Source organism: Tubulanus polymorphus, chromosome 5, assembly GCF_964204645.1.
Source record: "Tubulanus polymorphus chromosome 5, tnTubPoly1.2, whole genome shotgun sequence".
NCBI classification, from domain to species: Eukaryota; Metazoa; Nemertea; class Palaeonemertea; order Tubulaniformes; family Tubulanidae; genus Tubulanus; species Tubulanus polymorphus.
This window is the reverse complement of record NC_134029.1, coordinates 6,141,577-6,159,024: the sequence shown is the minus strand read 5'-3', so window position 1 is coordinate 6,159,024 and position 17,448 is coordinate 6,141,577. Positions and strand designations below refer to the sequence as shown.

General features: G+C 38.3%; 1 protein-coding gene across 1 annotated transcript; it reads right to left on the bottom strand.

Annotated features, from left to right (window-relative positions):
• Window positions 1-9,269: 9,269 nt before the first annotated feature.
• On the bottom strand, window positions 9,270-15,487 carry LOC141905750 (glycine receptor subunit alpha-2-like). The gene is made up of 8 exons (XM_074794752.1): window positions 15,230-15,487; window positions 14,190-14,254; window positions 14,041-14,108; window positions 13,431-13,657; window positions 12,859-12,941; window positions 12,361-12,498; window positions 10,795-11,186; window positions 9,270-10,234 (listed from the first exon to the last, which is right to left on the bottom strand). Exons 1-8 carry the CDS (start codon window positions 15,304-15,306, stop codon window positions 10,049-10,051), a joined length of 1,236 nt encoding a protein of 411 aa, XP_074650853.1. The 5' UTR covers window positions 15,307-15,487; the 3' UTR covers window positions 9,270-10,048.
• Window positions 15,488-17,448: the final 1,961 nt, after the last annotated feature.

The window sequence follows — 17,448 nt, the reverse complement described above, 5'->3', positions numbered from 1 at the left end:
CGTTCGTAATGATTTGTGTCAGAAATAAAAAACGTGGAAAGCTTCACGAATTTGCGCGTCATCATTGACAACATCCTCAAAAGCCTTCAAGAGTGTATGCGAAGTTATTTGCACACACACGGAACCCACACTAGAAATAATGGAATTAGTTAACAGTAATCGTAACAGTAACAGTATTCAGCATACTGGAATCATTTGTTTATATATACGAGCGTTTATGTGATTGGGCTAGTTATAAACTCAGTGCACATTAATTGACCGATGGCCAAATTTGCCGAATTCGCGGCGGTCGTTGAGTACAATATTTTGGTATTACTTCTTTTCCGTAAATATCACGCCATGTCATCGTCGACTGAAACAAATAAAAACGCTAGCGTAAACTCAAAAGAAGGAGGGCTTCGGATAAGAAAAACTGGACTGATTCGACAAAGTTAATCTACTCCAACTAGAACGCTAGGAAGTACAAGGAAATACATTCACATTTTCGCTCGATGGCTTTTAGCAATTCTTGCTTAGTTTATTCATCCATGGTTAGCTGTATCAGCTGTTTTAGGTACAATGTACATGGACATTTTATCCACTTTATTCGTTGATTTTTATGCATTCACATTTTGATTAAATTAGCCGCCAACTCCTATGGTAAAAATTTTGGCCATCGCGGATAATCATTTCGTCCTTGATTGTACCGTGGACTCTAAAAGCGTTTTAGAGTCTATGATTGAACTACCTTTTTATGACAGTTATATTAGTGAAATTTACGGAAATCGTCAATAGATAGTGACATTGCAGTAGTTATTTTGCAATTAAAAAAAATTGTGGCGCACCCAATATACGTTTCTCCAACCTCGCTTGCCAGGTTGGATTGCCACCCACTGAAGCGCGCGCCAACGCAAACCCTTCATTGGTCTAGGCCTATTACATTGCCCAAGCTTTCAATGGACAGGTTGCCGCTTAGCGGCCACTATTCTATGTATTTCGCCAATCAGATACATAACGAATCTGCCAGTGAAAAACAACGCATCTGATTGGCTTGATACATGATGACGACAACGTATCTCATAAACCTGCGTAAAAAATCTTCATTTCATAAAGTCACCCTTGGTGATGTATAAAAACTCCCATACTAAAAAGAAATAAAGTCGCTGAGTAGTTTATTCAACGTTCGTTTATTCACAGTCATCTTCGGGAATACTTAATGATAATAGATTACAGTCGAAACGTTGAATTAATAATCAACTCAACGACAAATTTTCTAACTCTAATTTTCCATTACAGGGTTTCATACATATTATCGTCACAGCGCGTACTGAGTGCTTTCATCAATGGTTTTTTACCATTGTTACTTGTTAAGGCGTGGAGTTTTTAAAGACGAATCTACCGAAGATACTCAAAGAAAATAGCAGCCAATCCGAAGGTGGATGAGATTTCTTCAGAATAAAAGAGAAAAAATGTGAAATGCAAATTTCACGCAACAATTACTTTTTGACGATGTTGCAACCGCTTCATGCTGCAAAAAATTCAATTTAGCAATCTGAAACTGACGCTAACTCCAGTTCGACTGGCAATAAAACTGTTTTACGTTTACCTTTCGGACTATAAACATTGTTTTTTTTTTAATTCTGTGTTGCTAAATGTATTTTTGACATTTCGGTGTTTTATTTTTTTTCGGATATACATGTATCTTGTCTGTATGGTCGCAGTTTTAGAAGCTGTTCTAAAATTCCCATATGAACGTAGTTATATCGTTTTTGTGTGCTTTTTTGAGACAGCAGATTCTATTAATGCAACGACTAATTGTTGATTGAGACAAACTATATAATCGCGGAGTCACCAGGGATGAGCCAGACTACATAAATAACAGTTTACAGTTTACAGTTTACAGTTTATTTGACAAACTCAAGGTCTACAAATTAGACAATATGAGTGAAAAATAGAACATTATACAAAATAACATAGCAGCGAATGCCGTGTTTACACAAATATTTTAGCAATTTTACTTATAAAGATACATAAATTATAAAGTGTTCTGATGTTTTTTGTCTGCATAAGGGAGGAGAATTTATACTGGTTTGGATAAATTGAAAATTTTCTCTCAATGTACTTGGTCCTTAAAACGTCAAGGGTTGGACAACATAATATATAATGATATTCGTCCCCTATAGCACTGTTGCAAAGAGGACAGGTCCTGTTTTCTCTGGGTACTTTCATCCATCTACCAGTTTCAATTGGAAGTTTGTGGTTACACGTTCTAAATCTACTTAAACTATATAGCAGGTCATCAGGAATGTCCGACGTGTAAATAAACTCCAGGCTATGATTATCTTTGAATAGAGAGTAATAGTCACCTTTAGGTGATTCCCTTATGGATGCTCTCCATTCTTGGAGGAACTGGTCCATTATTTTTTGTTTTAAAGTAGATTGCAGCCATCTAGTGTTTGGGAAGGATTGATCATCCCATATATTGTTTAAACCTACAGAATACAGAATATCTTTTACATTTCTAATCCATTTGAAATTTGGAGCTATGCCGTTAATGTAAAAAGGTCGCATAACTGATTTATACAGAATGCTAGAGAGTTTGTTCTGAGAACTGACTAAATTAGCCCAAAAGGAGACAATTCTAGATTTAATTACTATAGAAAGGGGGAATCTACCAGTTTCTCCGTACAACATGAACGTTGGTGTACTATTTCGCGCTTTCAGTACGTGTCTCAGAAAACTTAAGTGAACAGACTCAATAGAATCTATGTTAGAGAACCCCCAGACTTCACAGCCATATAATAAGACGGGTACCACCGTCTGATCAAATAGTTTTAACTGACAATCTAGAGGAAGATTTAGACTATAAGTCTTACAGTATAGAGCGTGTAGTGCCTTTTTTGCTTGTGAGACTAGGTATTTCTTAGTCGACAAAAAACCTCTATTTTGATGTAATAATAATCCCAGGTACTTATAGCTGGTAACAACCTCAATATTTTGATTTCCCATGTGGAACTGTTCATTTCCTAAGCCTCTAGAACCAAATATTATAATCTTTGTTTTTCTAGTATTGACCTTTAGTTTCCATACATTGCAGTATTCATGGAAATTATCTAGGTTGCGCTGAAGTTCTTGCGCATTCTGCGCAAAAATTACCGTATCGTCCGCGTAGAATAGAATTACCAAGTTTGCATAAACGATGACATCGTTATGATCGGACAAACTGATCCCATTACTGGCTCTATTATGTAAAAATTCTTCTAAGTCGTTTAAGTACAGGCAGAAAAGAAGCGGTGACATATTTTCACCTTGTCTGACACCTGTCTCACAAGGAAAAAAGGCAGATAGGTTACCATTAGCTTTCACACATGATTTAACATTGTCATACATGTTCTTCACACAGTTAAGTAATTTACCGTTTATACCATTTGTAAGAAGCTTTTGCCATAGTCCGGCTCTCCAGACTGTGTCAAAGGCTTTGGTAAAATCTACGAAAGCACAATATAGTTTCTTCTTCTGAGTTTTAATAACTTCAGCTAAAATATGTAAAATGTAGAGGTTGTCAATTGTCGAGTAACCACGACGAAATCCGGCTTGGTTGTTATGGAGGATGTTGTTTGTTTCAATATAACATGTTAGTCTATTATTAAGTATTGCTGTAAAAACCTTTCCCAAACAGCTTAAAATGGTGATGGGCCTGTAGTTCTCTGGTAGTTTGTCATTTCCACCTTTAAAGATGGGACAAATGACGCCCTCTAGCCAAGATTCTGGGAGTATCCCAGTATCTAAAACGATATTAAAGAAGTTTACATAAACTGGGAGCATGATATCCTTAGTGGCTTTTATATGTTCGTTTAGGATGCCATCACTTCCAGCTGATTTACCATTTTTGAGTAGTTTAATTGCCTTTAAAATTTCCTCCGCAGATATAGCATCATTTAGTGACTCGTTTTCATTGATCATATCATTTGCTACATTAGGTAATTCTGATCTATCATCTTGCTGCTTATTGGCATCCCGGAAAAATTCATACAAGTCCTCCAGTGGTACTGGAATATTAGTGTTTCTAGGGGTGTTTCTGTTTAAAAGCTGCCAGTATTTTTTAGGGTTATGAAGATTAAGGTTTCGAATTTCTCTTTGCATACGCTTTCTGTGTAAATTCACGTGCTTTCTTATAGTTTTTTTATAACTACGACTGGCTTCGGCAAGATCTGTATGAGTACGGTCGGTTCGAATCCGATTATTAATGCGCTTCTTAATATGGTACTTTTTCCTTGCATTTCGACATTCATGACCAAACCATGGTTTATCTAGTTTATTAACTTTTGAGGGACAGGGAGAATTCCATTTGTTACCAAAGGTAATAATACTGGCGTCATTGAATATTTCATTTATAACAGATGATAAGGAATCGATTGCATCTTTATCAAGTACATGCGGGTAAGATAGTAGTGTTTGTTCGTACTTTTGGGTATTCAAATTGCTAGCAAATTGGTCTGATTTATCTCTTTTCCAAGTTGGCCTATGTTTTACTTTTCGTGTAACTGGCCGTTCATTGCCTTTATATGGGGTAGGTGGGATACCACTGAGTTTTAGGTTGAAAGAAATAGTACAGTGCACATCGGAGAATAGGTCACAGAAATCATGCACAAAAAAGTCACACAAAAAATTAAAGCAATTCGGCGAAAGGACTACATAATCGACTACAGACGCGTTTTTGCAAGTTAATTTACCTAATCTACGATCTTTACCGAGTCGACCGTTTGCTATATAGAGATTACAATTCTTACATAAATCTAAGAGTTTGTGGCCATGGTTATTCACATACTGATCTTGGCTGATACGATCGACTGGAATATTGAACTGGAAAATTTCGGGCAAGTAATTGGTATTGTTCAAATTGAGTCTTTGCGTCAGGAACTCATCTGGTTCAACAAAGTCGGTAAAATTGCTAGTTCTTGAGTTGAAGTCACCCATTAGGATTACTGACTCATAATTAGATTGCATTGATATAATTTCGAGTTCAATGTCCGTCCAGCATTCAGGGGTTAGGTATTTTGAGCCCTCGGGCGGGATGTAGCACATACCGACGCATACGTCACTCGTTGAGTTAGGGAAAAGCTGTTTTGACACTTTAAACCATAGTATGTATTCTGATTTAATAGGTAAGACCGTAACACATTCAATGATCGAATCGTGCACAAGGACGGCTATTCCACCAGACACTCTTTTGTACTTTTTACGATTGTTACCAAAGAAGTGGTAGTTCGGGATATTGAGTGTATGGAAGTCAGTTAGCTTTGTTTCACATAACCCAATAATATCAAATTGTTTGATATGGTCTTGGAATTCAGGGATATCCAGTTTATTTTCTAATCCGCATACATTAAGAGAACATAAAGTTAATGATTGACGGCGAGAGTTTGTCGCGTTTCCCTACGCTGGACCGTCTAGTACAACTCTCGATGCTGCAATTAGGTCACTTACTGGAGTATCACTTGTTCCAGACGCGTCCATCGTCTCCACTTCCGCACTCTGAATATTTGTTGCGTTAGCTACTGCAGGCTGTTTCGAGGCCGCCTTCAGCTCTTCGGGTGATTTCTTCGGCTGTGTACGTGGTCTAGGTGTCCGGTATGTTGCCTCCCCGACGCACTTTACTTCGTTATTAATGCATTTGAAAATTTTCCCGTCGAGAATCAGCTTATCGAAGGAGACGAAACCATCCACGGATGGATTGGTAGATTTCGATGAATTTAATTTTTCGAATAACAATTTTCTTCTATTCCGCACTTCGATCGGATAATCCGCAACGATTCTCACAGTGTTATCTTTTGCGTTAAATCGAGATTTATATACTAATTCGCGGTCAACATAATCTCTGAATTTCGCGGTCACGGAACGTGGTTTGTCTTTGCCTGGATTTCTATGGATCCGCTGGAAGACAATTTTACTCGCTCGATCACTGTTGATTCCGAAATTTTCGACTAACTGTTTCCTCACAACGTTGTCTATGTTTTCATCAGTCGACTCAACTAAACCAAGGAAAACAAGGTTGTCGCGCCGTGATCTAGCCTCCTGGTCTATTATGCGATTTTCTAGTGCTGCAATGCGGTCATCCTTTGGTTGGGTGCGGCCACTGGTTTTAAGCTTATTTTCAAGGTCGCTAACCTTCGTGGTAAACTCAACTCGCAGTTCGTCTTTGGCTTCTTCAATCTTGAAATCCATACTAGCTTCAAAATCTTTTCTGAATTGTTCCAGGTCTTTCTTAATTGAGTTGAATTTACCATCGATTTTTCGTTCCAGATGTTTCCGCATCGACTTAATTTCTTGGAAAATGTCCTCTAAAGTAAGTTCTTTCTCCGTTTCGCTGTCGGATTCTCCTGCAGATTCGCGGCTTTCGGTATCTGTATCTGGATCAGTTTCTCCATAACTTTTAGCTGGTTGCGATTTCGATTGTGTATGAGCCGGTCTTTTTGTTGGAGGGGTACTGGATTCCGAGCCTTTGGACAGAGTTCGTTTAGTATTCCCACTGCCAGCATGTTCTGTTTGTTTATCGACTTTGTCTTTGGTATTACGATCATCATGTTTACTACGATTACGGTTACGATTGGTATTCGAACCACTGGCTAAGTGCTTTGAATTTTTCTCCATTTTACAGTTCTCAATAACCTTTCACGACCGAAAATAACTCAAGCGGAACGGTGAACAGGCTGTACTATACAGAGTGTGCTATAATAGCCTGTACTCTATATACGAAAATGTCCACACTTATGTTCTATGGAAACTTTAACTTGTCAAATTCAGTAGTTAAAAGCTTCAAACTTCGACAAAATCTCACCAGAATGCACAGTCCGATGTTACGGTTCTTCCTTATGCGGTTATTCCTAGGAAAACCAAATGTTCTTGTTCCCAAAAGGAAGTTTTTAGCTCCCGTGCCAATGACACGACTCTACAGTCCGCCATGTTGATTTCAATTCCCAATAACAGTATCAATGTAAAAAAAAAACCAAATTAAATAACGCTGATTTATATATTACATAATCTGTGTTGTTTTTTTATATAATAGAAGTCTACTAAATTAGTCATCAAATCTCTGCTGAGCAAACCGAGCTTTTTAACGCAACCAAATCCATCGTTATCGGCCGTGTAAAGCGACTACTCTAATTTCCTTCGGTCTAAGATACAATGCCGTATTGTTATGTTCGCCACGTTTCTGCCAATAATTCGATAAGACCGAGACGAAAAGATTCTAACTAATTCTGAACTGTCTGTAGTAGCATTCAGTTTCAGTGAATATCCTGGAAAAAAAAAACGTTTGCAAATAAGCGAGGTGCAAACAAACCGAAACAAATCCATCGTTATCGACTGGTGGAAAGCGAGTACTCTTATTTCCTATAGTCTAGTACACAATGTCATATCATTTAGGCTAGAAAAAAATGGATACCTTGTTTCTCCTTTCTGCTGAGCTTAAAGCCGACCCGGCCGGCCGTCTATCTACCTTGGCCCTGTACATTGTTTTTTCTTAAATTATGATCAAACTTACTGCACAACAGACCAGTCAGCTAAAGAAATGGACTGATTGCGAATTTTTATTGCGGTTTACGGAATGACTCAGCCGGTTAGGAGAAACTAAAGCCGCGATCACACGGAGACGATTTGGCACGGATCAGGCTAGGGCCAAATTTGGCCCGTGCCTAATTAGAGAGCGCGTTCACACGCAAACCATTCACTCGATACTAAACAATGCTCAAACAAAGCGAAGTGGATCATTTCCGGTGCCAGTTGCAATTCAAATGCAATGATTTTTGTATGGTGCTAAAATTTGGCTCGGGCCTGGTCCGACGTTTTTGATCGGGCCAAACTGGCCCATTTGGCACCCGTGTGAACAGTTGTTCCGGGCCAATATTTGGCACGGGCCAAAAATTCTCGTGTGATCGATGTGATCGATGAAGTATCATTTTTAGCCTTAGGTTTGACACAATTAGCTGAAGTGACCTTTGAGAAAACCAAACACGTCTTGGCTGCTAATAACACGACAGGATCGGAGACAAAAATTTAACTGTTCACCGTTTCGGTGAATATCCTGAAGAAATTTTGCAAATATGCGAGAAGAATTGAAATGGCGGAAGTTCCTGCGGTTTGTCGAGTCTGGCGAACGATACCGAAATGTAATATTGATTTGAATGGAATTTGAAGATTTTCACTACACAGTGAATATTGGTCTACACATAACTGCGCTTGAAACTCAACGTCATTAATGGAACATTTTGTGAATATCTTTCTTCCTCTAGATTATACGATTATTTATGATAATTTGAACTATATATTGAATAAATGTGGTAAGGTTTTCCATCTAAAACGCTGTCACGTATAAACCTGGTGCGTCTCATTACCTGTCTTTAATGTCATTTGTCGGTTTCATTGCAGCTTTCCCTGAAAATTGCGATTACAGGAATCAAATTAATTAGGTGGTCATCCCGAATAGGGGGACATTCAGATAGACATAATGACCCGTCTGCCAGTGCGTATGCCGCCAGACGCCGGGTGAATACGTAGTATACATAAACCTGAAATACCGTCAGCGGTACTTCACTGATAGAAAAGGAGCGAACCACTTTTCATGTAAATACTGTAAATACGAAAGCGATGCTTACATGGTCCGATCTCCGATTGTATTGACCAAGTCTTTCATCAGAACTAGTGTGCTAGACGATATATATAAGAAATAGAAACATTAAGCCTTTACCTCAAAAGAGATCACCGAAAATCATGTATGAACTATTTATGCATCGTTTGAATTCGTGCAAATGTGGTCACCAATATAGATTTCCCAGCATACATCATCTGCGAGATAGTATTTGGATGTTCTGGCCGATTCATTCCTAGCATAAGCCAAAATCCTTTTTAACGGTTCATCCATAGTTTGCTGAACGTACTGGCACTGAAAGAGTTGTCGTTTGAGCAAAGCGGATGCAAAAATTTTCCTGCGGATGTCACGTCCTTCTTTGATTGCAAAGGCGACGAAACCGTCGAGTTTTTTTCGGTGTTCTTCCTAAGCACACTTAGCACTTGATAGCAAGCGCCTAATTTACGATGCGCGTTATTACCGTCGTCTCAACACTATAAAACATTCATTAAACTGTCAGAAGACGCGTTTCAACTTTCGTAATCTATTTGAAAAGTAACACCGTCAATGATAGAAAAACCAACGACTAATGGGCCAGTAATGACACATTCTTCATCCCTAAATTTTATTAATTCGATTGCTATAAAAAACATGTTACTGACATAATAATAAACAGTTCACGTATATTAATTTATACAATATATATATATACATATGATTAAACTCTCTTAAACGCTCTAGATTCCCATAGGAAAATCTTTATTTCTAACGCATTACTACTGCGTTTTGATGAAGCAGCAGCAACATCTAGTTAGTTAAGAGGTAGGTATGGTCCTACGTGAAAGTTGAATGACCAGCGTTTCACACTTACAAATTGAGCATTCATTTCTAATATAAGATTATACGGTTCGCTAGATGAATACGAGATTCAGTGAACTTATTTAGAATGTACTACACTAATAGTTGATAGCGGTTTATTAGAAATATCGAAGTAGATAGTGCTTAAATTTTCACCCCACTTAAACCATACCGAAGCAAAGAGGTAGAATATTCATTTGACATAAAGTAGGCTAAACCCAGTTAAAAACACTGTGAAATAGAGCGTAACTGTGATAAACATGTAACTTGACGCTATTTGATGAGATATCATTAATTACTATTCATATATACATATAAAAATGTGAAAAAACCGTCACATTAAGTAACCAGACGATGCGCTTACATCTCTCATGACATGACATTTTTAAGTCCTGAACGTTATGCACTCGATTAGACGACAGGAATTCTCTTAAGTTTGCATTAGAAACGTTCGCCCGAATAAACAATTTTATGCAAATCAATGTTCAAATGAATATATCTGAGCTGTTTCTTCAATTTTTTATCGATTTTACGTTTCTCGAGTCCTTTTCGTCTTTTCGATGCGCGGGTAGCTGTCAGGTAATTTTAAGGCATCCCCGGTACCCATTTGTTGCTTAGAGAGCAGTATACGATCCAGTAGACAATGTTGAACACGAGGAAAGCTGTTGGATAGAGCCACCGGGACATGAAATCCAAGCGGCGAGCTGTTCTTTTACTATCGCTAATCTTCGTCTCGGGATGTCGTTCGTCGTCAGTCTTCTTCGATTGATCCTGAAAAAACATTATGAAATCTTAGTATCAGAGTCGTCGAAAAATGTACCCCATCGAGATTCGGTTTTTATAGCCAGTCGACTAAGTGGTCGGAATTGATAACCGTACGCACAGCGTATTTCACAGTGTCGGCCATCTTGGAAATACGTCCGAACTACAGCGACCGTGCTCAATTGCGTGGTCGACTATTTCCGGACCAAATAGTTCCGACTAACTGAGATTCGGTTTCACTTATAGTCGACTAACTTTGATAACCGAAAGTCACCCAGAATGCCACGTGTTACGTTACGTAGCTTCCAGGTAGTGGTAGAGCCCAGTTCCACAGTTCTGGATCTACATTTGTCAATTTGAATATATACGACATTTCACACGACTGTTGAACTGGATTCTGAATATTATTATCCAGTACAAAAACTACCAATCAATTCAAGTAGAGACGTTCGTGAATCTAATCAGCTAAAATTAGATATTCGATCAAATCGCCGCTGGCTTGTAACGGCATGTTTAGCGATCGTCGATATACGTGATTGGATAGAATCTAGTTTTGAAATTCAATTTACCATCATACGCATCTCCTCGGCGTCTCCGTTTGCGGGTTTTTTCTTCCTGATCTGTTTGAATTGAACGGGCTTTATTTCCTCCCTGATCAGCATACTTATAAAGGCGTACTGAATCAACGCGGCGAATACGAAAATCTGACACATCGCCACCCAGACGTCGATCGCTTTGACGTAGGATACCTTCGGTAGCGCGGCGTTGATACCCGAACTCTGAGTGATCATCGCCAGTATTGTGACGACGCTCAGCGATACTCGCGCCGGTATGGCTTCGGCGTTGATCCAAAACGATATCCACGACACGGAGACTATCAGCACGCTCGGTAGGTACACTTGAATCAGATAGAAGCCGACTTTTCTTTGCAGGAAAAATCGTATTTCGAGACACGGATATGCTAAACGAAAAGAGAAGAAGAGAACAGTTTCGTATATCGATTCGAATTCGAAAATGTTTGGCTAGATCAAGGACAGATTTGAAAGTACAATTCATCTAATACGCTAAGAAGCCCAATGAAAATAGAACAGTGTCAATCAATGCGATTTTCGAAGAATCTGCTGTACTTTTATCGTAATTGATGAAATGACCTGTTGTATACTAATGATAAAAAGTCGACGATAAAAGGGACATACACCGTGTAGTGATAACTGAAATTGAATTATCATGGAAAAATTATCAACGCATTTACTATCAACACGTCAATAACAATATAACATTCCACATCGAGTTATCGGAATAAATTGCGCTTAAATGTATCGTTACGCATGTGAGCCAGCCAGTACAACGTTTCAATATTCCAAACAGATTAGATATATATCACCTATCACCGAGATTCGTTCCTAATTCCCCTGCGATTACCATGACTTATTGTTGTGTAGGATATCGCGTATAAATATTTCAAAGACATGGCCATTAGCTGGAGAGCCCATATTGATAAACGATTCGACAGACATGCATAATTACAGCAGCGATGATGTCCACTAAAAACGTCAATTTCTATGCATTTCGCACATTGGTTAGCCTATTGTTATCTGACGAGAACAATATTTTTCTACAGTCCTTGATAGAATAAACGATGATTCACCAGTAGAAATGGGGCGTCAAGCCACTTTAATCTGGTAATTCTAATGCACTAATGACTTAACGGTTACAGTAAAAAACCTGTAAGACGCAAACGTTACGCCCACCGCACACATTTGCGATCATTACAATCAAATAGCAAGTGCGGTATCATAGAATCAGAAGCCCCCCCCCCCCGATGACAGATGCCCCCAACAATAAATGGAGAGTCATAATGGGCTGCTGACCCTTACCCTAACCCTTAATCCTGAGATCTATTGTAAACAATTTAAATAAAGATTATTATCTTTATTTTATTAAGGGGTATGAACAAGCGGAAACATTTCATTACATGACACCGGGCTAAATCGTCTGCGCCTGTTCGATATCTGTGCCTAATACCGGTCTCTTCGTCGTTTATTAGGTTGAGATGATGTTATGGTATGTTGATTATGCAATCATCGTGTACTTATCAATTGATGGAGTTGATTACTCGAGGTAAGAGTGCTTACCATGGACGTGACTGGATCCGTAGCATTCTTTATTTTCATGCTGTACAAGGTCGTATCTGGCCATGCGCAAATGTCTATTGAATCGTACCGGATTTTTACCAAACCACCGCAGCTCCATCTGTGATTTCTTAAATGCAACTACAAAGATGAAATAAAACAAGTTTTTCGTAGAAAACAAGTTAACGTTAGCTTTTGTTTCGTGGAAAGCAGATTTACGCGCCCAAAAGGGTCCTTAACTGTCAATGAGAAAAGTGGAAATTTACGTGTATCACTTGAGATCAAAGCAAAACATTGCTTGGTATCAATACTTTGTTAAATGGGCTCAATGTATGCATCGAATCGAATGGTACATTTCAGTTCAAGCGTATCACGTATCACGATGGACAAACGACCGTAAAACGGCCATAAAATAGTTTATCTCGACGCCCATAACTGCTCAAATGCCTAATTTAAGAGATCGTACGTATATGTACCAACACTAAACAGATTTTCACTTACAGCTTTCCAGTCTCAGAGGGCACATTTGTCCATCCAGCGGGAACTTTACGAGATCCATCGGGCAGGACAATATCAACGATAACCTGAAATAAAAGCGGCTGCAAAACTAACATGCGAATAACTGGAAAAACAAAAAAATAAAGCACCAATGGGAGGGAATGCGATGCCTTCAGAGTGTTTGGATCTTCTCTTGTTGATGAAATTACGGATGGTAATTTGCCGACGTTACGTTGAAAAAGTGGTCGCTAACGTTATTAGACTTGTTGCGCTCGGTTTACCGCAATATCTGCTGAATTTTCATCAACAAGTACGTAAATTACCAAATACTTTTCCATACAAATAGCGTTGGCGTTCGTGGTTAATTTGCAGTTAAACAGTCGACGATCATTACAATATTTTATGTAATATTTCGATAATAGATTTTCATACTATTTTCTCTATCAGATACGTGACCCGTATTTCATTCATGGTTAATTCGTAACTGTCATTCTTAATTATCAAATTGGGCCCAGAACGGATTGCAACGATGATCGAGCATCTGCCGAGTTGGATTCATTTCTAACGGCTCAAACCTTCCAACAAATGTGACGTTTCCATTTCTGAAAATCTCCAAGTATTTATTCGTGACGGTAAGCTGGTGAAAAGAGCCGCTTTTGCTGTTCGTGAAAAATATGTCTGGCACCCAAAACTTGCTGACGAAACCGGCATCGAGGGTGATCATGGACATGTTAACCGCCTTATCAAAAATGAGTCGAGGGTCGTTCCATGTAAAACGCAAAAACAGCGTAACTTGGTATTCCTGTAAAAATAAATTCAAATGAATAATTCATAATTAGGATCATTAGTGCGAGGGGCGACCGATTTTTAGTATCTTTTTATCAATAATCAATGCAAATGCGTAGTTGAAAATGTGACACTCTCAGCTTCATGTATTATTAGAGGAATTGATTTCAATTCTAATTTGAAAAGTATTGATTCAAGTAGTAAGAGAGTCTTTACGAGGCATATACCGTTGTTATATACGGTTGTTTCCCGGTAGACTCATTAACTATTAATAGACATAACTTGATATCTACTAATATTGTTTCATAACTTATTACAGACGATTAAGTATGTATGCTTTTCCCTATGACAGAGTACAGAGTTCACGATGCAACACCGATAAGAGTGCTCAACGCTTACCATGTGCAATTCATTGATTCGATCAAAGCTTTCGACGATAACATCGCAAGATACAACAGTAGGCGAATCTGAAATATTGATAACGGACGATCGTTACATATTTCTCCGAACACAGGTGGTCTCGTTGAGACAAATAACATCATATTCACCTGCGTCGATGTTCGGAGGGAACTTTTCGTCGTAGTCCGACAGCAGTTTGCTCACAAATTCCGATCTGGAATATATTGAAATCAAACTAATGCAAATAATACGACAACGTATTGAAATTTGTTTTCGAAAATAATATCTCCCCGGCAAATACCAAATAGTAAACTCGACAGAAAAATCATGTTCAAATATTTGTTTAAACTTCAAAAGCCAAGAATAATGGCCGAGTTAGAATGAATAGTTAAACATCAAACGATATTCAGTTTGTTAACACTTTTAAGAGTCTTTCAAGCGGTATTCTCTGTATGCCCTTATGTTCAACTCCTGTATATGAAAATAATATGACAACAAAACTGCCCAAATTCCTCCAAAGCTATTGAAAATTTACATGAATTGTTACCAAGCTTGACAAAAGGCCGCGTTTAGGTTACTCCGCATCTGTGACATTACTCGTATTGTCACAGATGCTTCGACGTCATAAAGCACAACCCGTACATGGCACTCAAACTCGGCTATTGTTTTAGTCGTTTTTTAATCATTGAATGCACACGTATTAGGATAATTATCTAAGAAGGAAAATTTATCGTGCTTTACGAGAGACGTCGGGTCAATTCACATATCGAAAATCGATCGGTACATGATATTTTACATACACAACACGCTGTTTATAGCAACTAATATGTGTTATGGATATATTAAACTATAGCTATTCAATGTGTTTTTACCCTATTCCATGCATTCAACTGAATGTGCCAGGTGTTCTATGGACAAAAAATGTGACATTGAATAGTTGAATGGTACCCATGGTTAGCTATGAATCACCATTCATCATTTACTATTAAGAAAAAACTGAGACATCCTAACAATATTGTAATAATATCGTGTATAAACTACAATTACATTATACATGCGTATTATTTCAGAATTCAAATTTTTTCAAAAAATTTCCATTGATTCTCGGGTAGACTTTTTAAACGCGATGTCAGCTTTTCTTCCTGTTCTAAATGGTGGAATTTTATTCGCTCATAAAACGAGTCCTTACCTTTTCATCTGCGGTGCGCATTCACCTGTCCACGTAAGTATCGCCGTAATAACGAAACAGACGACAGCGCACTTCATATTCTTCCGTTGTAAGTCGGACACGAACAGTTCCACGAAATTCGAAAGATTTCCTATTTCCGCCAAAACGCCGAGCGCTCGCCGTGTGCTGTCAGCGATGCTTACGCCGAAACGTCAAACATATGCGCACGTCACCACCACCGCCGTGGATGATCCCAACCAGCTGAAATATTACGTACCAATCGTAATAAGCGTTGATCTATAGTGAACAAACCATAATTGCGCCGCCCTGACGGTGTATAGAAATACCCACTCATCAAAACAGGTTACGCATCCTTGACCGAGTTTTTTCCTATTCACTTTCCCTGAGTGAATCTGGGACTGAAGTAGTTAATACATGGTATATTCATGTAGGCTCCGTGTAATTAATTTTCGATGTACTCTCTGACTTGAAATTATGTAATTTGCTGATACATTTGTTCATATTACATAACTCGAAAAAAAATCTTCCCCGTATAACATGGCGTTTCCGTGCTCATATATACAACTTTAAAGTTGCGCAGCGGTATTTTCGAACCGCACCACTATCAGATGACTTTCAAACAAGTACTTGTATTATCTAACCCATCGACGCATTTCGTTTACCAATTTTTCTACAGTGCTGAAAAAAGAGAGGGGCAAGAAGCTTTAGAAACATCATCTTGTTCTGATGAGCATCTGCACACGTCGTGTTGATGATATTGGAGACGAAAGCGATTGTGTATATATATGCACCTGCCTCTGTGTTAGAGGAATGCTACCTAAACTTCAGTTCTAAGTGAATAAAGAAAAACAACAACTTTTTTATTCGTATCAATGGCAGAAAGGGCCTTTCGAACTTTTTGAAATTTTACGATAGAATGAATAGTTAATGATGCACTTGACATTTATTACAGCTTTCTTGAATATAATTGGAAAATTCTTTTAAAAAAATTCTTTGCATATCATCAAAATACACTTAGTATTACAATAGCATTTTTGATCTCAGCCATCTGAACGATGGCAGATGGCGAAAGTATTCTTCTTTTTTAAAATAGTTCCGCTCTTGTAAAGTGATATTGCTATTGCTGAAATTGAATAAAAGATAGTCCTATGTACTCCCGGTCTCATAGGATTACAAGTGCGTAGGACTGGTATTGGACACCAAGGAAGCCCTGTCGTAACGTATATGCTGTCACTAGGTACCGTTTTTACTTTGACCTCGTTTCAAAAAGGTCCACCAAAATGGTCCGCATGGAAAGCGAACTGCCCATAAAACCAGTCACTCTACGGGCGTGTGTATGCGTTATATTACATCCCGTGGGAACACAGCCTCGGAGATATTTTGTAAATACCCAACTGCATATGATCAGATGGATCGTACTGGTTTGAGGCAATGTGGTCCGTGCCAAGCATGTTAATAAATAACATGTTCCTGCATGCTAACAAAGTGTCCTGTGAATTTATACAGCTGTTCAATAAACTGCCAATATAAAAATGTGGTATTTGTCTTTCACGATTTTCATTTTTATCAACGTTGTGTTTTAACGGTGAGTATAAGCCTATGTGTAAGCCAACATGAGTTTTGCACCAATTGAGCAAATACTGACGCGCGAACACTCTGAAACAGGCAAACAATAATTATACAATTTTCTCTGTTGCTGCATAATTTGATCCAGAAACAAAGTCGATTACTCCTTTATTTTATTAGTGGATGAATATATTCTTTGTCGACGCGATGCGATTTGGTTATGGGCTTTCTGACGGAATCGCTCTAAAATATAGATGTACTAATTGTGGCTTGTATCAAAGATGTTATAAACTAGTTTCTACGTCTATGCTTGTATCAAGATGCCATTCACTATAATTATGACGAAAAGATCTATAGAGATAGAACGGTGAAGGTCTTTAAATCTGGGAAAAGTCGTACAGTCGTTCACAGACGTGTAGCTGTTTGTTTCACGGTTTCGATGATCTGGGAATATAGTCATACAGTCGTTGCCGTTTGAACGCATAGATCTTTATTATTGTTGTATGTAGATCCAATCCAAATCATATCATATTACCTGGCACAACGCATAAATATCGGAAAACCAGGCTAGTCGAGTCCGGATGATTAATTTCGCAACGAGCTTTAGATAGTGTACAAAATAAGCACATGTTTTTTTTTTATTTCGCATGTAA

Bases quoted from the DNA above. Each gene is read 5' to 3' on its own strand.
- LOC141905750 (XM_074794752.1), bottom strand. From the start codon at position 15,306: ATGAAGTGCGCTGTCGTCTGTTTCGTTATTACGGCGATACTTACGTGG. The intron at 14,255-15,229 runs GTAAGGACTCGT...AATATATTCCAG, and splicing joins TGCGCACCGCAGATGAAAAG to ATCGGAATTTGTGAGCAAAC. The intron at 11,187-12,360 runs GTAAGCACTCTT...CTTTTCGTTTAG, and splicing joins CGGATCCAGTCACGTCCATG to CATATCCGTGTCTCGAAATA.